A 24081-nucleotide genomic window follows, 5' to 3' on the forward strand; every position below is an offset into this window, starting at 1 on the left:
TAAGACTTGTAAAGCAAGCCAAATGTAATTCAAATTGCTTATAAGTGACTGACAAAAGGTCTTAAAAAAGGATTTAGAGGCTGATGCACCCCCCCAAAAAAAAAAACAAAAAACAATGAAACTGCATAAGATAAAATAAGAAATGTGCAGTTAACATAATAAGTGATAGACTACTAAATAAATGGGATGAATAACTTTTTCTCTCGCCTTTATAGAAAATGAGAAAGCTTGGACACTTTCCTAATGACAACATTTATAGGTGTGATGTTTAATGAAACCCCATCAGTATTAATAATGGGCTGTCAGCATTTACAATTACATTATTGTCACACTGAGAACATTTAAAACCAGCCAAGGAGATTTTAATACTCTCGAATCCCACGTGTTGAGCTTAGAAATGGCTTATAAGGGATCTGTAGAGCATTAGTAAATTATTAAACTCATAGTTACAACTTAAAACTCCCACATAAATGATCGTTTTTAAGACAGTGCTACTGTTTTAACTGCAAATTGCGGCATTTCCATGACTTGGAAACATTGATGCCATTATTCTAAATAATCCTGCGGCGCTATAAGTCCCTGTACTCATCCTCACAATGCACTGATGAAGAGTGCTGCCATGCTGATTATTCCAGCGCAGGAGTAAAATCAGCTTTGGTTGCAGTAGATTCTGCGTGCCTTGTTGGGTCTTCAAAGAATGCATGGATGTAATTATGAACCTTTCAACAGGTTGAATTCCCATGAAGCGGTATTCTAGGGGGAAAAAACATGAAAAACATGCGTCTTTTTCCCTCTGTAGCAGTCATAACAGTAATGCAAAGTTATTTTCAGTATGATATGTAGATGTGAATATAGTTACATTGAACCCTGTACAAATTGGTGCATGTAAAGTATTCTCCCTTCTCCTAAAGCCAATCTGTCCACTATCTTTACATAACTAGTGATGGGTGACCAGCAGGGGGCAGCCTGGCACTCTCATCCGAGCAACAAGGGCTTTCTAGCCTCAAACCATGCAAGCCTGAATAACAGCCCTTTTAAGTTGTGTAACAGTTTTTTTAAGTAGACCTATTTGTCATGTTGTGGGTTTGGGTTTTGAATGGCACTGAAATAGCTCTCCTACCAGAAAGTGACCACTTGTTTCCTGCTTTCAACAAAGCAGAAAGCCGAAGCTAGCTTAATGTTTGAGTGATGAATGAGTAAAGCGCTCTCTGTGCCTCTTGCTTTCTTTATCCCCCCCCCCGCTGAAAGGTGATGCATCTCCACCAGAGCCTTTTACCTGCCTGCCATTGTCTTCTCATTCCCCTTTTTGTGTGTCTGATTGTGATTTGTAACGCTTGTCTGCCACCTCAGGCAAACTGGTGGCGATTGCAGTCATCGACGAGAAGGACCCCACAGAGGAGAATGGCAGGTACAAAGAACACTCAAATTAAAAAGCGTGGCCCTTCATAAATTACTCCCACACTTACCACAATAGTTGTGCTTAAGTGCACAGTTTTCAAATAAAGATAAGACTTGCAGTTATTGTTTGGATCTTCCCACAAATTGCCAACCATTGGCTAAAAAAAGGCTTCCACTTCATCTCATGTGGTATTTCGCCCTCTTCTCATTTGCTTTTAGATTAAAGGCCTTGATTCAGAGGGTGGCGAAGGAATACAGAGAACATTTTAACAGGTAAGGCACGGATACATGATGAGGTCAAAGATGAGAATCCAATTTATACATTTATTCTAGGATGGTGCGCCCACTGGGGAACGCTGCCTGTCTGTTCACAAGTTTATACTGTTGTCAGGGCACGTCTGCTTTTTGTTGAGGTTCAGTAGAAAGGTAATTATGCAAAATGTCAGCTTCCAAATATAGGTGTTCTTTTCAGCTGTCAGTCAGGAACTCAACTCGGCGTGTATTAATGCATAATTTTCTGTTTTCTCCGGCTCCAATTGTGCAATAACAACCGGAGTCGGGGTGTTTATGTTACGTACTGTGCTGTTCGACATGTTCTTTTACCGGAGAGGAACAGGGAAGATGAAGGGGGAAAAAAAGGGGGAAAACTTTTTTTTTTTTTTTTTTTTTTTTTTTTGCTTTTAGAATGAAAAAATAGATGGTGGCAGATGCTCACATGTGTAACACAAGGCCTGTGCAATCACCTGCTGTTTGTGTACATCAGGATGCTTTAGTGAGTGCAGTCGGTAGGTCATCCTTCAGCTGGAGGATCCGGGTTAAAGCAAACATGTGCTCCTCTGAAGTGGCTTGAATTAAAATCAGCTGTAAGGTTGCTGCTCCGTAGCTCCCCCTTATCTCTAATCACCCTCAGCGGGGTGGCAGGCAACACGGGGGTTTCTGCAAGAGTAAATAAAAGCAAATCCATCGCATCTCCATCATTATGTTGTGCTTACAGTGTGCCCCGCCGCTGACCATGTTGCCTCATCAGATAGATTTCAGCTTTTAAATGAAGAGGCGTATCTCAAACCGCCGTGATCAAAGTGTGTCTCCCTCTCCAGGCATTCCCATTAGGGCTGATTGAATTACACAGATCCCTATCATCAATTATACTACTGTCTGCCACACTACCCAGTTGCTGTTTTTGAAGACTTCTGAGTTTTGAGATCCCCGCTGAGATCAGAGCTGCCTGCGGCATTCTGACACACCTAAACGATACTTGTAATTACAAGTCGCCAGCTCGAGTGTTGCCCCCGATGGTGGGTGGAGGCAGGCACGGGGAGTCAACAGATCACAGGTGATGAATGACGCTTGAATGAGCTGATGCCGTTTGATGCACTCAGAAATGTCACGGCATTCAGCTCGCCCACCGTTTGTTGCATTTGTGGGCGTGTACGTAGTGGGGGAGAGGGCCTTACAAATTGCACTCGTGGGAATGCCGGATTTCGTCAGTTGGAGGGTGTGTGCGTTTGGGTGAAATCCTGCACCAGTCATTACTGTTGTGGCTTTTGTATGCCAGTCGCCGCACAAAGGACTACACAAGAAGCCTCGTCACAAAGCTCTGCCATAAAATCAGACTTCTGACCCAAGATTTCAGTCTAATATGGGTTTGTGCTCTGTGGGTTAACCTTAAGCATTTATAACATTTCAGGATACCAAAGGGTCGCACTAGTTTATGCTTCTACAGTACAAGCAGGGTTTTTCTTGGATAAAGCAATGTCACACCCCCCTGAAGAGCTCCCAAGGAAACCACTAGCGCCAAAATGATGACAACTGAGAATAAAAATGGCATTTAAGTATTTTAAACTAGCTTTGGAAATTTATTTTTTATTCATCAAATGCTCAGAATCAACAGGAGAACGTGTAAATTTCAGTCAAATGAGGCATCGCAGACTCATTGTCTTTCCTGTACATAGACTGATCATGCTTTCTTGTGTAGTCACCCCCCAAAGGCCCATTCTGAGCCAAAAAGGAAGCTAATGACTGAGTGTAATGCGAACACGCGCAACTCGAAAGTGTATCTGCGCTCTATGGACCGTTTTTGCATTTTTTGGCTCATTGTTTTGGGTTCATGGCCCATAGATTTTCACTATCCTGGTTCACTCTCACCTCTCTCATCCAGCTGTTTTATGAGGTATTCCACTAAATGCTAAATACTCCACCGTTTTCTCTTGCTAGTTGCTAACTTTTCCTCCGTTCGCTGCTGGGCAAGTAGAAAACAGGTTTATCAGCAGAAGAAACAGATATTTTCCCCAGGAGTTGCACTACATTGGAGCTGAAAGGGGAGTGAATTTTTGGATTTGCATTTACCAAGTGGGAGAAAACACAGCTGGAAATGCTAAATGTTAATGCTACTTTGCATGTGCGCAGCTATTTCGTAATGTTCTCATTTTCATTAAATACAAGTGTAAGAATATCCTAAAGCTGTTATGAATGGAAAATTGGAAACTTTTTGTGCCTCCCAGTTGAAATATTGCCAAAGACACTGGTAAAAAAAAAAAAAAAAACAGCTCCTACACCCTCATCTGAATGGCAAACACTACACTTAAACCGACATATATGCTGCAACAATTTTCCCAAAAATATGTATGCCGTGCTATAAATCCAAATTCTTAAAATTCTGGCTTTAAGGCTGGTGATTTTAGTATTTAATGAGCTTATAAATAAGTGATTTGCATCATGTCCGGAATGAATTCATGGTGGATTTCTCACCCCTTAGCCTGGTGTTACTCACAGTTCCTGCATTGTTTTTGTCATGCCCACAGGTTCGCCCATAATTTCATTCCTGTCTACAAAACACCTTGTATTTTCAGGTATCTCTGGGAAATTCTGTGGAAGCCTGCTGGTTACAGGGATCAAATGATTTTTTGATATTATTCTTGTCTATTATGAAACACCACCCTGTAATCTGACTACGGTTGAAATGTTACAGATGGGGAAAACACTCCGTTTCCTTGGAATGTTATGTAATTTGTTGGACCGTGGCTTTAAAGAGCACTTTCTTTTGCACCCATGAGAACCATAAAACATGACAAGTACAGTCAATAACTATCTACCTACGGTTATAAAAATCTTAAGTAAAACAGAAAACTAGGGCACAGCAAGGAGGATATTTGAGTAAACACCCAAACTCTGTGAGCGTATTGCAAAACTTGACATCATGTATCAGAGCAATTTGTTGCACATTCCAGTTTCTTGCGAATTTCTCAGGAAGTTCCTCACCCTTTTTTTTTTTTTTTGGCCAGACTGCTCAATGATCTGGCCAAGAAATGTCAGTGGGAAGCTGGACGAAGATAATGAACAGGCCTGTAAATATTTAAGTTACTGAGGGTCTAAAGTATTCACAACAAAGCAAAACTGGAATGCATATTATAAGCTTGCATCTCATATCCCTACACTCGCGCTGCCAATCTTAAAAATGTGTATAATTCCCAAACAATTTCTGATCTGTATCTCATAGTATTGTGGTTTTCATTGCCAAAGTTACCAGCTGACTTTTTGATGAGCTGTATTCCCAATCTGACCCACCATTGTCAGCAAGATTACCACAAACTGATTTTATATTGCTTCCTGTGGATGTATTATATAGTTCGGGCTCTTCATGATCATGTCATTCATATAAGCACAGGCAGTATTGTTTAGCACCCATGGGAAAGACGTCCTAGATGTGGCTATGATTCAGTATGAATATAATATATATGCAGAGGCCCACATAATCAGTCATTCAGTGGAAGTCGCTGGCTTTCCTGGACTCGTGCAACCCCCTTTCCTGGTCTACCCACAATATACTCTTCTCAGACATAGTGCAGTACAATGAGATACAAATTGAATTCCTCCTCCCGCCTTATCGTTTAGATAAATCACCTGAGTCTTTTCTGTGGTGGAAAAGATGAGGAGAAACAGGAGACGGCGCAGGATGGAGCTTTGGGGATATTTTTTCTCGCCTGTAGTGACAAAAAGGGATCTCTCCGGTTTTCCACAGCGAGAACATGTGATTCCATTCAATCAGGTTTCATATTCGTGTGTTATTGTGCATTGAAGTTTGTGCTTGTGTTTTACAGTCTGCTGAGATAGGGGAAAGAGCTCATTTTGCTTCATTTTTATTTTTTTTGATGCACTGTTAATTTGTCTTTCATCTCCAGAGACTTCCAGTTTGGCCACATGGATGGGAACGACTACATTAACAGCCTCATTATGGGGTGAGTGTCTCATATCCAGCCTCCCTCTCTCTTCTCATGTCATCCTCCCGTTTCTCTGCCTCCTGTTACCTTCTGTCAGCTACTTATCCTGGTCCGTGCTGACTTGTAATGCCAGCCTCTGCCATTAAATATGCTCTCTTGTGGAGAAGTCAATTACACAGACAGACTGCCATTTCTTTTTTAGCGCTTTTGGCAACTTTAACCCCCCCGACATCAGGCGCGTGCACGGGGAAAACACGACGGCGCACAAGCTCCCTGCAAATCTGCTTGTGAGACGGCGCGCTAGCTAGAGGAATGTATGAAGAATTTACGGATGAGGCTATGCATGGATTAAATCTATAGTGGCCGTGCGCTTTAATAGCTTGCCAAAGAACAGTGCTAATGATGCGGTAAGACCCTGCTGCAGTAGCTTTATGCTCAGTCTGAGGCTGACTGTTAGGGTGGCATGCTCGGAAAGGCCCCTGCAACTGACATCCCCCTGCTTTTAATTAGACAGAAGCCCACCAGTGTCACAGGCCAGTAGAGCTGTAGCAGTTGTCTGTTTTGTGTCTACTAACGTATAGCATCTAATTATGTCTGTCTGTATAATTCGGCGTGCGTGTGTTCGTGTGAGAGCCTGCGAGCGTAATAGGCCGCTACAGGATGTTATTTTAATTTGAGCATGTTATTGTATTGTTTGTGTGCGAGAGATTATAGCAGACGTGGTCTCTTAAGTCCTGTGTAATTAAGTCAGTGTGTCAGTGAGTACAGTAGAAGTTGTGTTTTTAATATGGCTACATTCAACCAGCAGACTCCCGGTACACGGCTGAAATTAGACAGGCACTGTTTATATTTAAGGATAAAAGAGGTGATTAGCCTGCCTAATTTTGTATGAGTACATACAATATGTATTTCGCTGGGTTTTAGGGGACTGAATTTGGCTGCTGTAGCGCAGGATTAATTGCCCTCCTTTGAGGAATGAAATCCTGGCCTGTCAATGTCCACTAATCCTTTCCCTTAGGAGGGCCATGGAAATAAATCTGATGGCTTTTTATCCCTCTTTCTGTCATCACAGCGATTACTGTGTTCTGGCAGGAGTCTGTCTGGCGTAGGGCGGCCCCTGCTTTCACCAGAGGCACATAAACACACTCACAGATACATGCATAGAAGATGAGCACCACTCCAAGTCTGAGGCTGTCTTTGCTTCTGTTTGAATGTGGGATTATGGAAAACCCTTATATGGGACGCATTGTGGGCTGTGAGTGGATGGAAAAGTCTGTGTGTGAAGGGAAGACTTGTGAGTAGACTGTGAATGGATTGAAAGGTCATCATAACTTCACAAACCTGGGGTCAGTTTACTGGTCAGGTGAAGATAACTCCCGTTGGAGTTTTTGTTGATGCTGTGTTCGACAAGCAAGACCGATCAATTCAAATCGATTTTCAACCAGGTTTTATTCCCCCATCCATCCAAAATGTGTTTTCTGGACACATAGTTTTCAGTTTACAAGTCTTGCTGTAGCTAAAGCTTAAAAATACTTCTGGTAACACAAAGTGAAAAGAAAACTTGAAGAGGAAAATGGACTGCTGATAATGAGTTCCAGAAATAAGTAAAACAGGAAAAAAAATGACTTAAGTACACATTATTTGCAATGCAAATTGTGTCTTTAAAGTACAGTTTTCACTTGGATTTGGGATTTTTAAAAAATCTTTAACCATCATTTCTTGTTAATCATCAGCACACATCAGCGTGTGGCACTAAAACCACTCAGTTAACTTAGCGCAGCTTAGCATAGCATGTTTGTCAAGATATTGTTACAGCAAGCTATTCCCCCTAAAACACAGAGTTTCTTTTTTCATTTTGTTTGAGTAAACAGAAGAGATACTCAGTAAAAAAACAAATAGTATTCAGACAAACTGAAAAGTAAACTGTGTGTTAGGAAATGAAGCAGCAGCTACATTTTTGAAAAAATATGAATATAAATGCACTAATAGTTTTATACCTGCGTCAGAAACCCAACTTGATCATGATGCCACAAAAGGGACAACAGCCAAGTCCAGTTTACCAGGATCATATAGGGATCTTAACTTTTGTTTTTACACAGAAGAGGTTTGAAATATATCTTTGCACCTGTATGATGGACTGCAGCTTCATAATTAAGAGCTTGCTGGGTTTCACAGAGAAAAAAAAATAGCAGCCATCCGAGAGAAATTAATCTGTGGTGTGAGGAGAACCACTGGAGAAAAGGGAAGGTGTCCTGGTGAGTGTTCGGCGTTAGGTAATGAAAGCTAACAATGTGTTACTTTGCTAAAGTTTGCTGTCACATGTCAGGATAGAACAGTATTAATACTTGCAATAGCAGGGACTGGTGTGTAAGGATGAGCTGGTATCTCTACTGTATAACATAAACCGACACGGTTTTATGGCGCCTCATGAGAGAGACAGAGAGAGGTGGGAGAGAGCTGACTAATCTAAAGGTTTGCCAACATAAAAGAAGACTTAGAGCGCACAGTTTTCGTCGACCTGAATCTCTGACAGATCTGTGACTGTTTCCCCTGCTGACGCCAGAGCCAGAAGCCGCTGCTAATGGTGGAACTAAAGTTAGTGTGTGTTGCAAAGGAACCGCAACAGCTATCAGTCTCTCGGCCCTGATTTACACCTCCAGTCTGCAACTCCACTGTATCTCTGGGAATATAATCCCCCTGTCTAAAACAAGCCCTGGACAGGACTGTGTTTTGATATAGATGTGAAGTCTTTACCTGCACAAAACTGGTCCAGGCACGAAAGCTAGCCCAGTTGTTAGGAAAAATGTGGACTCGATGTCCAGACTGGCCGGAGTTTGTGCAACCTGGACAAACACAGCAACTCATCATAGCAAAAAGTTGTGAAATGTGGAACACAGTTACTTAGATGACTCTGTTGTGTGACATGCTTAAGACCCACGGTGGGGCAGAAAATCACTGCTCAAGAAGCCTATTTTTTCATCACAATTTCTACTTTTATATCTCAAAAAGCATAAAAAATCATCTGTATTGTGGTTTAAATGCAGTTTCACTTTCAATTTGTTTGCATGATTGTCTTTACAGGAGGAGGAATAATAAATAAGAGGAGGCCAAATCTTGCCACCATGTAACAAAATGAATTTACAAGTGTAAATGTGATCATGAACATTAAGTTAACAATATGTAGCAAACAAGAGCACAATGAATATTGGTGCAAAAAAATATGCAATCAAAGAAAAAACAACAGTACTTAGAAAAATTGGAATAATGTTGCCTATAATTACATGTAATGTGTTATAATTCTCTTTTTAAAATATGAATTATTTATATTTTTAGCGTTATTTTGTACTCATTTTGTTTCTATTGCAGCTTGACTGATATTAAGAATCAAGAAGACTATTGTCTGAGACAGGTATATATTTGCAGCAAACTTGTAAATCTTGATGTCGAAATTTTAGAATAATACAAACGCAAAACCTTGTTGACATACCTGTTTATTTATGTGCTACATATGGTTGGTTAACCCTCTGAACCACAAACCAGCTGGCGGTTTTGAAAGGCGTGTTACCTTTAAAAATGAACAGAATGACACTATTTATCACAGCCAGAAACTGTAAAGAGAAAGATTGAGTTTTTTTGAAAAGCAATTTAACTGGAAAACCTAAAGAAGTATAAGCTTAATTGACTGACTGATTAAACTTATGTAACTTTTAAATAATCTACGTGAAATATTGGGCATAAAATTCAACCTGGTGGGCTTTCTTTAGCTGTTCATTACACCCCGTCTTCATGCTGACATCTTCTAATAATTTCATGGCACTCTCCTCAAATGTTGACTTACTCCTTAAATGTAAATCTAACTTGGGCTAACGGCCACCTGGCTCTCGCTCCATGCTTTGTGCATTTAGGCTCCTTAAACTACGGGCGTGGAAGCCTTTTCTAAATTCTGACAGATTGCACATGATTTTTTGTTGAACCTTCATACATCGCCACCTGTTTTTGGTATTTTGCATGCATGATGCTGTGTCGTTCTGGCTGTCATCCTGGCTGCGTCTCCCTTGAAAAGAAGTTTTTTAAGTCAGTTGGTTAAATAAATGTTGAAAATGGTATACACAATGTGAAACTGCTCCTGTAATACAGAAAGTAAACTTCTTGTTAGTTTTAAAATGAAAAAAAACCCCACAACTGTTAGGCCTAATTAAATTGACCTTTTTTTTTTTCAATTGGGAAGGAAATGCCTTTAATGCGTGTATACAGTACAGTATACGACCCTTCATTATGGCGGCTAATCCCCAGTAGTACCACTCACAGGGGCGAATAGGCTAATCCATATTTATTTTAAATGGGTGCCATCTGTTGGAGTAGGCTGGATGTCAGATGGAAACACGCATTCATAATGTGTGTGTGTGTGTGTGTGTGTGTGTGTGTGTGTGTGTGTGTGTGTGTGTGTGTGTGTGTGTGTGTGTGTGTGTGTGTGTGTGTGTGCATTCAAGTGATTGTGGTTCTCAGCTGGACAGAGTGGCGAGGCGTTGATGATTCTACCGCACGGGCGTGTATGTTTGCACTCCTGATCTCAGCCGGGTGGTGGACTGGGACAGTGATGGATACGTGTGCGTGCGTGTGCAATTTGTTGCCGGGTTGAGTAACACCGCGGGGATGTAAGGTGGCAGCGCCGTGATGGACTGTTCGTGCGCCTGGGTGTGTGTGTACGTGAGCGTCCAAGCGCCAGGATACCTTATCTAAGCCGGGCTCCGGTATTGTGCCAGACGTGTGGATGAGGGATTGCTTGTTTATATGACCTTATTCCTTATCCCAGCGAGTTTTGTAATTCCTTCCGCTGATTTGTCGGAATGAGCGAGCTCCAGAGAAGGCAGTGCGTCTTTCCGTGTCTGTGTTTTCTGGTAAAACTAAGCATCGACAATCAATGGACCACTGGGCTTCTATGTGTGTGTTTTCTCAACATGGATGCATGAGTTGCTCTCCTCTGGACTTCCCACAATTCAATTGTCAGCTATAGTTTGCGAAGGCCTCTTTAACTGTGACCGGCACAGACCTATAAAGCCCCTGAGTTGCTCACTGTTTGCATAAAAGATAGAAGAAATGCCTCTCTGAAGTAGGCCAGGCTGGATTGCCTTTTTTCCTTGAAAGAAAAAAAAAATCCTCTCTTTGAAAGAAAGCCCATGGGAAAAGTTAGGTTGCTCCGAGTACAAAGGCTTTGTTTATCTTACTATTGTTTTCTCCGTGTTGCAATTTGTTCTTTAAGAAACTGCAATTTGTACCCATCTTATGATGCGCTGTGATAACGGCAGTCCAACGTGCTGAGGGTTACGAAGATTAAAAGTCATGTTTCCTGTTTTTCCGCAGCGAGGTGACGGTGCCCTCCGTTATCATCCTCAACACTTCCAACGAGCAGTACTTCCTGCCCAGCGAGCCGATCGAGACCATGGAGCAGCTGGTCCAATTCATCAGCAGTGTTTTGAACGGTTCTGCACAGGTCCAAATCTTCTCCTCTTTCGCTCCATCTTCCCTGCTTCCTGTTTATGCATTCAGCTCAGCGCAGACCCCCCCCGGGCCCCCTCCCCCTGTGTTGTACCATTGTAATAACACCAGTAGTCTTCATTAATCAAGCGCGCTGCCTTGCATTTTAAGTCCTCCCCCGAAAATAGTTTCACCAGATGAGGTATTTTCGCAATCTCCTTTTGCATGTTTAGATTTCATACTGCTATCCCCTTTGAATAGATTATCTACAATAATTCTGTCTTCTAAGCCCAACACTGAGATTACTACATGACTCAGTATTGTAGTGCGCACACTAATCTGGAAAAGAAATGTCATGGTTTTCCCTGCACTACACTCAAGTCACCAGATGTATGAAACCAGAGAGCCAAACAGCCAGACCTCCTCTTCTTCTCTCTGTTTTTTTTCTCCGAGAAAGGTTTGGGCTATTTTGTGCTTGGCAAAACAAACCACCTCCCACCAAATAAACAGCAACAGAAACCACCATGTTTCTGCAGTCCAGTTGAAGCCAAAGCCTGAACGATTTCAGCCTCTCCACGTCACGCTAGTAATGCCTTCCATGAGGCGTGTGGAGGGCTGGTGTGTGCTTCGTGTGGAAGTACAAAATAATGTTGGTTGCAAATAATGTGCTTTGGATTTTAAGGGTGTTCTTGGGGAATGTGGAGAGCTGATTTTTTTTCCCCCTTCACACATAAATAAAATTTGTGAATTTTTAGTGTTTTTCAAAGGAAGCCTGAAAAGCATGAGCCCTACAGATGGTGGGTTTTGCCTTATGTGAAGCGTGAACCAGCCACAGAAAGACAGAGTTAGCAGTCTGTGGCATCTCTTCCAACAGGTTTTAAAGCGGTCATTGAATTTTTTAAAGTATAGCCCTTCTCGTTCTTGTTGTGGTACCCAGTTTTTAAAACCCCTATCCTTTCCTCCTTTGCAATTAAGAAAAAACAACTCCAACAACATACTATAAAAATGTTTGTAAAGGCTTCTCAGAATACTTGTGTAATCATCCCGCAGTCTAAGTTTAGTCTGTGCAACAGCTGCTTCCACAAAGACTGTCTCATCCCCACCTTCGGGTCGTTGCTGCCTCGTCGGAGCTCACTAATTGGCCATCCTGATGAATTAGCATCAGGACAGATCACTCATTGGCTGCACAGGTGCTGTTGCCAATAAATGAGCTCAGACGGAGCAGAACTGCTGGACAGTGAACAAACTAATGTTGGGCACATTAGATAATTTTGTGCAGGGGAGCGGTTAATGAAACGATATTTAAAATGTATGGAACACACTGAGCACAAGGACTGGACACCTGAGACGTGGATTATTCAGTTTGTGTACTGTGTGAGCAGTTTGAGAAGTTTTTTTTGATAATTACAGACTGTCTCTAAATAATTATGTGGATGCCAAAGTAAAATAATGGATGAAAGTCTGCGTACATATGTACTATATGTGTGATGAATATAATACTTAGAGGCTCCTCTTTAAACTCTGTCCTCCTGCAGGCATACGGAGGCGATGGCATCATCCAGAGGATCAAACGTGTGGCCTTTGATGCCAGGTCTACTATCATGGTAAGTGGGTGAGACTTCAGTCCGAGCTGCAACGTGTCGACTGTCAGAGAATGTGGCGGAAGTTCAAAGTGCTTACAGTGCTGAAATGGAATGCAACACGTCAGGCTGAATTTATATAACCGCCTGGCAGTAAATGATCACAAAACAGGTAGCATGTCCACCTATAGGATAAACATCAGAACTTTCACTGATAACTGATTTGACCGTTGACATATTAGTGCACTGTGCATCTCAAATTAAGCTCCAAAATTGGACTTTTCAGATTCTATTTAGTTCTAATGAATGAAGCATGCAATATATTGTCCTTTCTCCTCTTTTTCCTTTCTTGCCTACTTTGCAAAGCATCTTTGCATGTCTTGAAAATACTGTATCTGTATTAATATTACTGTTGTGATATTATTATTACTATTAGCATTGATTTATTTTTACAAGTACTCATTGCAGCATAAATTTAGATAAACCTGCATTTAACTTGGAGTCCAGCAATCTGTTAATACATAAATTACAGAAACCCCGGTTAAGTTTGGAAATTTTGCATATAGCTGCTTATACACATCAAACAGACACTTTGCAGCATTAGCATTGATATTTAGTCATGTTTCTGTCAAATTTCAGTTCAATTTCCACTGTACTTTTAGCTCCGTTTTGGTCTCCACCAGCTCCTAAAATGGAAAATCTCATTTTTTTTATTTGCTTAAATGCTCTTCTATGTTCACCTGCTAGTTGCTAACTTTGTGGCGATCACTGAGTTCAGAGTTGGATGCCAATTTTTCTGGCAAAATTGACCCTTTTCACATGACACAAAATAATTAGATTTCTTGCTCATATAAAAATATTGCAGCTTTTTTTTTTCTCCATTTCAATCCATGTTTTGTGCTAATTATAAATTTCTATAGCAACCTGTTTCTGCTGTGCCCTCCTGAAATAGATTTCTCTCTTCACCTCTTCAATTAAAGCACACATGATTATAGTACTCCTGAAGACCTAATGGCCACTCTTATGGAATAATAATAATCATCTTGCTGGTATGCTTCACACCATGTTTCACCTCGACTGGGTTTGCCAAATTAGAGCAAACTGTGTATATGCAATCTCCTCCCAAGTTCTGCAACAGTGTTAAACAAATGCCAGAGTTCCCACTTGTGAGAGAAAACAACATCCAGAGGAAAGGACTGGGTGTGTAACGGAGAATATGCGATGCAGGCAGTAAGCACAGTGTGGGGAAACAGGGAAGAAAACCCAACAGAGCAGGAGGAGGTGGAGTGGTGAGGGAGGAGAGGGTCAGCAGGCTGAACTTGCTTCTCCTCCTACTTTTACTCAAAGTAGTTGGTTCTTTTGGGTGAACCAGTGTTTATTCTACCAAGGGTGTGCTAGGAATGTAAATACAGCTGTGTTGTAATGCTTCTCAGAGGGCACAGCTGTACTGCATCCGTGGGCAAACCTCAGTCCTGCCCATGATGTTGTCCTTAAAGTTATGTGAGGAACACCTAAGGGAAAATTATAGATTTCATTGTGAAAAACGTTGAAGTGAAAAGTATGGTGACTGCTCAAATTTGACGTCAAAGCACAAAGAAAGGCTTTTAGAAAGATTTTTCTTGAAGGTTTAGTTCTTTGGCTGTCAGATCAGGTTTGACATGTTTTTAAATGGAACCAGTAGAAGAATAAACCCTGTCAGAAGTAGGTAAAGGTTTTAATGCCAAAACAATATTACATTTCTCGAGGCTGTGCTGGAGCATAATGTGCAGGATTTTTATTTGGGTCATGCTATCAGCTGCGCTAAAGTAGGAATCAGTGTGTGAGAGGCTTTGACTTGCTGTACACCTGTAAGAGAAATGAAATGTGACTCTCATGCTTCCCTAAATTTAACGAGCTGCAAGCATCACCATGACTAGTTTGGCTCCCAGTGACATGATGTGATACAAAGGAGATCGGCAGCAGCCATCACCTTGCCCCCGGAGAGCCTATCTATATGCAGGTCTGACAGGAGCATGAGGAAGCAACCGCATTAGGCTCAATGAGTCATAGACAGCTGTGTTAGCATAGCATGCCCATCTTTACCTCATCTAACATTACAGAGCCCTGGCAATTACCATCCCTCTTCCTGTGGCAATGACTGGAGGGAGCATGAATATTTCGTTTCTCCTCCGCTCAGTGGCTGACAGAAGTTGTGACCAAATGCTCCCTTCTAGGTACATTTTCTCTGATGTATCTCGCTATATTAAGGCCAAACGACTCATTTGTCAGCCGGATCATTTAAAAAAGAGCTTGCAAAGTTGTCTTTTAGTTGTTCGGGCCATTGTCATGCCCACAGGAGATGAGGGATTGTGGGATAGAAACTATTAGAAACATGTTGTATCCTGGTAAAAAACATGGATGTGAATTGAGGAGTCTCCAGGGAGCAGACTTCCAGAACAACGTATTGGCTTTGTGCGTTTAATTCGATTTCATCTTACTGGGCCTCAGGGATGAATACACTGACATCTACATTTACTAACAGTGTGCAGATCCTTAGGGGCTAAAAAGGTCTGTCAACAAAGCATGTGAAATGTACTATTTGTATAACAGGTAGTAATTTTAGGTTTTGACAAGAGTAAATTAATTAGTTAGAAAAATTGCTCACAGAAATCCCTACAAGCCTGCACAGGCAAGATACAGTATGTGTGCATGCACACGTTTGTGTTTCTGTAATACTTCTGGAATAGCAGGTTAATATGCAGTGCCTATAGAAATATTCACCCTCCTTGAAAATTTTTTCCTTTTTATTACTTCTATCGCTGAGACATGTTCAATATAATTTGGCTTTTTCGACAGTGATTTAGTAAAAACTGATTTTTACAAAATAGCGTCAATTAGAAGTATTCAAAGTAAAATGAGCATTCACCCTCTTGTAGTCAGTGTTTCGTAGATTCACTTTTGGCCACGATCACAGCATTGAGCCTGTGTGGATAGATCTAAATCAGCTTTGCACAGCTGGACACTGCAATTTTACTCCATTGTTCTTTACAAAACTGCTCAAGCTTTGTCAGGTTGCCTAGGGATCCTGAGTGAATAGCTCTTTTTAAGTCCAGCCACAAATTCTCAATTGGACTGAGGTCTGGGCTCTGACTCAGCCACTCCTGAACATTCACCTTGTTATCTTTGAACCATTTCTGTGCAGCTTTGGCTCTATGCTTCAGGTCATTGTCTGCTGGGAAACAAATCTTCTACCACGTTGCAGTTCTTTCCAGACTGCACCAGGTTGTTCTCCCTATACTTTGCTGCATTCATTTTCTCCTCTCTACCTTTACAAGCCTTCCAGGGCCTGCTGTTGAGAAGCATCCTCACCTCATGACGCTGCCACCACCATGCTTCATGGTCTGATGGCCAAAAAGCTCAGTTTTGGCCTCATCAGACCAAAGAACCTTCTTCCAGTTGACTTCAGAGTCTCCCTTCTGTTGAGATTTAGTATGAGCTTTGAACCGTGGCTGCATAAGATTTTGAGAGGGTGAAGAACAGGCAGCAGTTGTTGTATGTACAGTCTCTTTCAAAGGACTCACAGATGTCTTGGTGGCCTCCTTTACGAGTCTCTTTCTTGCACAGTCACTCAGTTTTTGAGGGCGGCCTCCTCTAGGCAGATTTACACATGCGCCATAGTGCTTTCATTTCTTAATGATGGATTTAACTGTACTCCAAGGGATATTCGGTGACTTGGAAATTTTCTTGTATCCATTCCCTGACTTATGCTTTCCAATAACATTTTCATGGAGTTGCTTGAGGCGTTCTTTTGTCTTCATGATGTAGTTATAGCCAGGAGTGCTGATGAGAAGAGTCGTTTTTTTGTAGATTCTTGTCAAAAAAGCCAAATCAAATTGACGATGATTAAATGTTGAAAAGCAATAAAACACATTGAAGGGAGGTAAACACTTTTTATAGCCACCTGTACTTTTCCGCTAGGGGTTATGTCACAGTTAGCTAGGCACTCCTTTTGCTGCTTCTTGTTCCTTTCTGTTTTGTCTTCTGTCTAGACAGGAAATTAGATCAATCAATCAACTTGCAACCTGTGGTTACCTATGACACCTTTCTCTGTGTAGGTCTGCAGAGACATTTAAGTTGATTTTCTTAGAAGCATAATTTCACCTTTAGTGTCTGTGAGCATGTAATCCTGATGGGTGGACAAAATAATCAGCAGGGACGATGGTGTGTCTGTGCTGACAGTGTCTTCAGGCAGATCTTTATTTGTAGTTAAAGTTTGAGACTATTTTTTATTCATCTCAGTTCAAATCGTACAATGCGTAAGCTTGAGAGAGCCAAAGGATTGCAGATAAAAGGCTCAAACTCTTCAATATCGTCATCAACATCAAACAAACAGCTAGTAAAAGAGACAAATAGTTCAACATAACACAGACATCATAAAACTACATGACATGAATGTAATTAATACTAAAATATTAAACCCTGCTTTAGTTTCTGCAAATGATTTGTGACCTACCTTCTAAACACGCTTGCAAAAGCTTAATGGTGTAATGCAAATGAATGAATAAATGAATACTTAAAAATGTAGCATCGCCGCTAAAACAACATAAAAGCCTCTCTGTGATTTTTCCACAAATATTTTTTGATCTGCTCTCTGATTTTTGAATTCACTTTATCCAACAGATAATAGGAGGCTCTTTACTCTTGCAAACACTGGCTGCTGAGAGAGATGTAATGCTTTTATTAAACAGTGACTCACTCCAGAACAGCTCGACTACGCTGAACAGGCTCCAAGCGGAATGAAAAGAAGTGGGGATGAATTATTAGTGCGATTCTTGTTTTTATGTGTGAATTGAAGAAATAAGGGCCATGGCTGGATTGACCCATCAGGGGACTTTCATAGACATCTAAGCTTAAGGGCCATATTGAGCCCCTCTTTCTTCCCTGTTGGTCTTTGATAATGTGTTTGCATCCTTTTTCCTCTTACTACACTGCACAAGTCCGACTACACATGGAAGCTTCATAGTATTTTACCCAGAGCCCCACACACTAACCAGTAGTGGTTTGTTGTAATGGACAGACAAATATTGATCCAGCTTGACATTGTATTCATTTTAGTAGATTTGTTTTGTCCTAAGCAGTCGTTAGGGGATGACACAGCTGCTCAACTGAGTTATCTTTCAAAGAAGCTATAGCAGTAGCAGGTTTCTAGTTATTTTCGTGGATCACATTATATTACTGTGTACAGCTGCATCAATTTCATCCAGTCTGTCCACTTTTCACTGCCACTATTTTTTATAGCTATAGCTAAGAGGCTGTGTCTATTTTGAAGTCGTGCTCACATTTCACATGCACTTTTGCTCAGTTTATGGAAAAAAAACTTGACCAATTTCTCATAAAAGTTGTCACATTCCCATAGTTTTTGACTTTTCCTGAAAAAGGAGGTTTGTCGTTGCGAAAGGGATATTGAAAATGGCCACACACAGATAACAGAAGGGAAGGAAAAAGCTGTACGAAATACTTAACTAGCAAACTACTACAGCTGATGAGCTAGCTTCTAGTAAATCACAATAGTTCCTAATAGTGTCTGTTATCTTTCTGTTCTGGTTACTCCACCGTTACTTCGGTTATTGAAGAGGGAACATGAAGCAATCCTATCTAATGAAGAGTAAATTCATGCACTCATCAGCATAGCACTGTTGCTAACAGAAACACACAGTCACACAGCTATCTCCAAACAACAGCACTGCTGTTCTGCAGTATATGTTCTGACAAATGAGGCTAAATATAAGTGAGAGGTGCAAACGTGCTAATAAGCTACGGGAGATTCCTTTATATTGCACCTGCTGTTCTCAAAAGGTTGATATTTTCATGACAGGTGGTCGGCGGCATGTAAAGTTCACTGAAGTTTCACTTTTTGTGGAACATTTGCACAGATTAATTTGTTTAATCTTGCTGCATGTCTGACTGTTAATTGGAAAGAAGACTATTTGCAGGATGCTAGACCTTTTTTTGAATCACTAAGCAAAGACGGTGAAAGGTGTGGACTGCCATGCAACATATTCAGGAAACACTACAGGTACCAAAATTAGATTCTGACAAAGGCAGACTATGAGACAGGGCCTCAACCAGCAAAGAGAAGATGAAAATCTTGTTTTTGTGTGCACAGTGTGAATGTCTGCCTGGTGTTAGATGAGTCATTAAATATAAATGCTCATCAATGGGGTCTCTTAACAAGCAAATTTGCAATTAATCAAAATGCCACACAGTGATTCCACACAGAAACAAGAAAGTACAAGGTTTAGGAGGGAATTCTGACTGACTGTTAATGTTTGCAGATGATAAATGGGTTTTACCTGGATGTGTACACTTGCATCAAGAGAAAAGTGTCTTTAGGATGCTAGTTAAGGTGAGGAATCCTGAAATGCGAAACTAACTTTATATACTGTTGTCTCTCCTGTCCCTTCTTGTTATCCCTGTTTTCACTGTTATTTCTATGCTTTCTTCGCATCTTTGTCAAACTTGTCCCGTCGCCCGTTTCTTTTTCTGTTTTACTTTCATCTTTGGTTGTCTCCTTTCCTACATCAGTCGGTGTTTCGCAGCTCACCTCTGCTGGGCTGCTTCCTGTTCGGCCTACCGCTGGGCGTAATTAGCCTGATGTGCTACGGCATCTGCACAGCTGAGTCGGATGACGGTTCGGATGACATCGACTCGCTCAAGAGGGAGGGCCTGACGGACGAAGAGGAGGAAGAGGAGGAGGAGAGGCAACGCGCCGACGAGCTCGGAGGCCCAGACGACGGAGAGAACGAGGAGGAGGACGTCGGAGAGAAGGATCCCGAAGTGAAGAAAACCGATTAACACAGGGGCACCCGCCACATAGAGGATGATAGGCCTAGTCAAATGCAGTGACATGAAACTCAAAGACATATCAATGTATTGCTGTTCTGCTTCTTTGTTTTTCGTCCCACTTCCCCCTAAAAGCCCCTCCAGCACAGACTTTTCCCTCCCGTCTTTGAGTTGTGTGTGTCGGTGCGTAAGGTTGGCTGCTCGGTGAAGCCGGTGAATTATATTGAAGCTAACAGCCTTTTTAATGATGGAGAGTAAACACGGCGCTCATGAGAAAAGAAGGGATGGCTGTGAACCAAACATACCACCTTATTTATTTTGATTCAACCAAGCAGTGGTTTATTCCATGTGATGTGCGACACTCTCTCCGACGTTGTTAGGTTGTTGTTTTGAAACCACTTAAATGCCCTCATTATATCTAGTTTTGGTCATATCCCAAACTGTTGTGTTTTTCTCTTTGATTCTAATTTACTGTAGTATCCTTCAGATGTAGAAAAAGATAAATCTTGCCTTCAAAACATAATGGAAAATGAACACACTGAGACATTTTGTTTACCTCTACCCCATCCCAAAGCTTATGTATCGTAATTAATGCGTGTAGAATGATAAAGGAAGTGGCCAAGAAGGAAAGTCTGCCATAAATGAAATGTGCTTTTTTTCCTCTATTGTATGCTATTGCCTGAAAATATTCTCCCTTTTTCTTCTTCTTCTTCCTTTTCTCGGGGTGCAAAGTGCTGAGACGGTCATACATTTCATCTTATCTCTCTGCCAGATACCTGTTTGTGCCCATTTTTGCTGAAAGATGATGAAAAGAGCTGGGGTGGTAATTGGTGTCAGTCTCTCTGATACCAAAAAAGTGGCAGACGGAGACGGACATATTTTTTTCCACCCATTTCCACCCAACACGACCACCCTGCTAAAAATTCCTTGTATAGATGGGTTGTATCTGTCTAGAAAAGCCATAACATGCATCAGTAGCTCCTGTGGCTCTTAACAACTCAGGCAGGCCCTGTCTCTTTCCATATTTCAGTCTGTCTTCCATCACTGGTTTCTATATTGAATTCACTAGGCAGGTTGAAGTTTACATCCCAATGCAGTGAGATGAACTTGGAGAATATAGAATATTAGGACCGTGTTCCTGGTACTAAGGTGGACCATCTTTTGTTATATCCCAGTGTTGTCAGTTAGTCCTAAGGCTTAGAAGTTCTTCCATGGTGTCTTTTTCTATCCGGAGTGTATATAATAGATCAATACAAGTAGAGGTTATGGTCCTGTTAAAAGCTGGGGTAGGCACTTTTTTTGTTTCTTTTCATTTCATGTGTTTTGGGTCATAATCTGTTCAGAGTACTGTAATTCAGGTGTCTGAGGCCAAACTAGACTTCTGCACCTCCTCCTGGCTGCATTTTTAGGCCTTTGAAAATGTAAGAGTTCTGATTTTAGCTCGTCACGGGGCTTTCTACCCGTCAAATGTGATACAATAAAAGAGCAACAAAGCCCAGAGAGAGAACAAGATGATGTTTTGCGATGTGTTCAACGGAAAAGTTTCACTCAGACGGGTTTTGTTGCACTTTCATCTCTGTTTTTTCCTTTTTCAAATCTTTGCCTACATCAGCTTTAACTCAAGAGGCCAACGTACTCCACAAATAAGCAAATGTTCCTTAAGGTCTGTTACAAACCTTTTCTTGTTATAAACACATGGTAAACTGCACCTTATTGGATTTTGGGTCCTGTGAGGCGAGTTAAAACATGTTTTTTTTAGTGTAAAGTAGATTCTTATTCTGTTTTTGTGCAGGACAATATCCGTTACTCCAGTACAAACCTTTTCACCTTAATATTGGATGTTTTTTTTGAAAATTATTTTGTTTGTTGCCAAGAGTTCCATGAGATAGTGCTCACATGTCTGCTCGGCAACTGTAAGGTTAGCAGCTAGTTAGCTTAGCTTAGCTTAGCTTAAAAACAGGAAACAGGGAAACAGCTGGCCTGTCCAAGGGTACGAAAATCTGCCTAACAGCGCCATTAAAAGCCAACTTAAACCACAGTAGCTTCATCGTGCTGTTGTAGCTCAGTAACTCGACTGACTTTGGCACCTCGACATAAGCACACCTGCTGTTTTTTAACATACAGAGGCTCTCTGTATTCTTACTGTGAAACTGCACTAAAGGAAAACCATGCCCTCGCCTTACCTTCTGGTCTTTGTAGTTGCCTGCCATTCTCTGCCAAACTTCCTCTTCGGGTTTGAATTGAGATTGTCACACTTTATTACAGGTTTGAAAGATTGAAATAAAGATTGTCCTCTTTTTTTCTTGTTGACGGCCTTCTTTATTTCCCCTCCATCTAATGCACATATCCTCAGCTGTTCTCTCTTTTTTTTAAAACTTGTCTGCTGGCCATCCATTTAGACATCTATTCCACCATCCAGCTTCAATTATCACACCTATAAATGTGTTTTTTCTCCTCCCGCCGATATGATCCGAGGTAGAGGTGTCTACTCAATTATGGCAGATATAATCACATTTTTGGAGATCTGGGTTTAACCACGGCTGATTGCATTGCTTGATGTGAAACTCATTTATTTCTTCTCTTTAGGGAATGGCAGCGCTCACAAGTCAAACTCGGAGACGTGACTTTACATAATGGAAAAAGCACAATGTCAGGGCGTACTTTCTGAAGCCCGACCTCTCGCGCAGTTTGAGAGACGGAAAGAGAAAAAAAAAAGACGTGTTGCTTTTGGAAACTTCGATCGGTTGTTTTCAGGTGTGATAAAGGAGGAGAATGTTCTTTTTTTGTTTCCAATGGATGTCATTTTAGGGCGGATAAATTACCACAAAGGGGGAGATAATATATTACTACATCAGAATCAGTGTCATTGAGTGGTGCTGATGCAAAAAGTAATTCATCGCTCAATTACCTCGCTATATATTCTGCGAATGAGTTCCATCGTGTGGCAAATGAAGGAGGCCTGCTGTCTCTTTTCTTTCGGAGAACCAACAGTCTTGCACACTAGACAAGGGCAATTACACTTTGCTGCCCATTCTGACGTCTGTCTTACGTTGAAAAGGCAAATTACGGCGAGATAGTAATCATCTCATTTCTGGTTTGCATGGGAGGAGTTTAATGGTTGAGGTGGAAGGTCAAGGTAAAGGCAGAGATGGTTATTACAGCTAATGATTCAGGCCTATGTTTCAAGGGTGTTCTGGGCTCCGTTGGTGTCACTCAAAAGATGAGAGATGGCTGATTGGCTTCGCTCACCATGGCAACCAGCCCACACTCTGCAGATCCTGTTAGAAATGCAGTGTTTTTTTTCCCCCCATTGCAATATGGCTGATAGATGGCTGCAGCTGCTGAAGTCCATCTGCTTGCTGTCACTTTTTAGAAAAAAATACCTCAATGCCTAATTACACAAACAATGCTGGCAAATCTGCCCTTTACAGATACCACCTCCCCTTCAGTGAGTGGCTCTTTTGTGCTTGTTTTTGTTTCCATCATCAACCGTTAGATCATTTCTCATAGACCCGTTCCGCTATTTTCGGTGGCGCGACAGTTCAACTGGACTTAATAGCCGCTTGTCAGCTTGTCAGCTTGTCAGTCGATGGATGGTGCTTGTTGTTGTTGTTTGCGTTTTTTCAGAGCAGCCTGACATTTTGGCAAACTTTTTCTTCAGGGATGTGTGTGAAAATGACTGTGCAAACACCGTCGCTGCCCATCAAAGCTATTACTAGTTCTCCCGCATCAGAAATCACCAAACAGACCTGCAGGGGGACGGAAAGTGTGAGAAGAGAGAGCGATAAGAAAACATTAGGGGCAAAAATGCACCCTGTTACTGAAAAACAAAGAGTATGCGATGAATAAAATGATCATTCTGATTAAAAGGATGATTATTTTAATCAGGGCAACACAGAAAAAACAGCTCAAGCACGTGTTCGTTCTCGAGTTTAAGCCAGTTTTTAGAAAGATTTGGGTTTTTATTGCAGTGTCTAGTGTCTTAAAAGTCACCTGATTTCAACACACTCGGACACATCTGCTTTTTGTCACAATGCAGGGTATGAATATTAGAATTTGAGGATAAAAATGTGGATCATATGGCCTTCAGTCACCAGATCTCAATCCAGTCAAACACCTATGAGAGATTTTGAGTGAGGGAATATTCTTTGGAGGAATGGTGCTGGCCCAAAACAAGTCACTACATGATAGATTTTTCCATTAGTCACCGGTCTGCACTGTAAAAACTGCCTTTAAGATGTAGGTGGAGTCTGCTTTGGTGATTGTGGATTCCATCCTTCTTCAGTTGAAGCCTCTTAAAAAAATTAACTTTTAACTGAAGCTCTCAAAACTACCGTGGCTTAAATGACTGGTAACCTACGCAGATGCATGTAGTTACGTCATGTTTTGGTCCATTAGTTTGTTGAAAATATGTTCCTGGCTGCATTTTTGAACGATGCAAGTTGTAGAACAGGCACCTAAAAGGGGCTTAAATATCCATTTTCATAGGTACCTAAGACAAGCCTTTATTAATCCCACAGTGGGGAAATTTTCACTCGCAAAGATAATGCAAACGTTTAAGAAATGGAGGACAAAATTACAAATAAACC

General features: G+C 41.3%; 1 protein-coding gene across 1 annotated transcript in view; it reads left to right on the plus strand.

Annotated features, from left to right (window-relative positions):
- Positions 1-21791, plus strand: part of tmx3b (thioredoxin related transmembrane protein 3b) — a 40408-nt gene extending 18617 nt beyond the window's left edge. The window contains 6 exon segments of the mRNA XM_051940405.1: positions 1351-1408; positions 1618-1671; positions 5577-5633; positions 10977-11106; positions 12626-12694; positions 19235-21791. Of these exon segments, the coding sequence (XP_051796365.1) occupies positions 1351-1408; positions 1618-1671; positions 5577-5633; positions 10977-11106; positions 12626-12694; positions 19235-19504 (638 nt within the window). The 3' untranslated portion in view covers positions 19505-21791.
- The last annotated feature ends 2290 nt before the right edge of the window (positions 21792-24081 follow it).

Source organism: Acanthochromis polyacanthus, chromosome 20 (assembly GCF_021347895.1).
Source record: "Acanthochromis polyacanthus isolate Apoly-LR-REF ecotype Palm Island chromosome 20, KAUST_Apoly_ChrSc, whole genome shotgun sequence".
Classification (NCBI taxonomy): domain Eukaryota; kingdom Metazoa; phylum Chordata; class Actinopteri; family Pomacentridae; genus Acanthochromis; species Acanthochromis polyacanthus.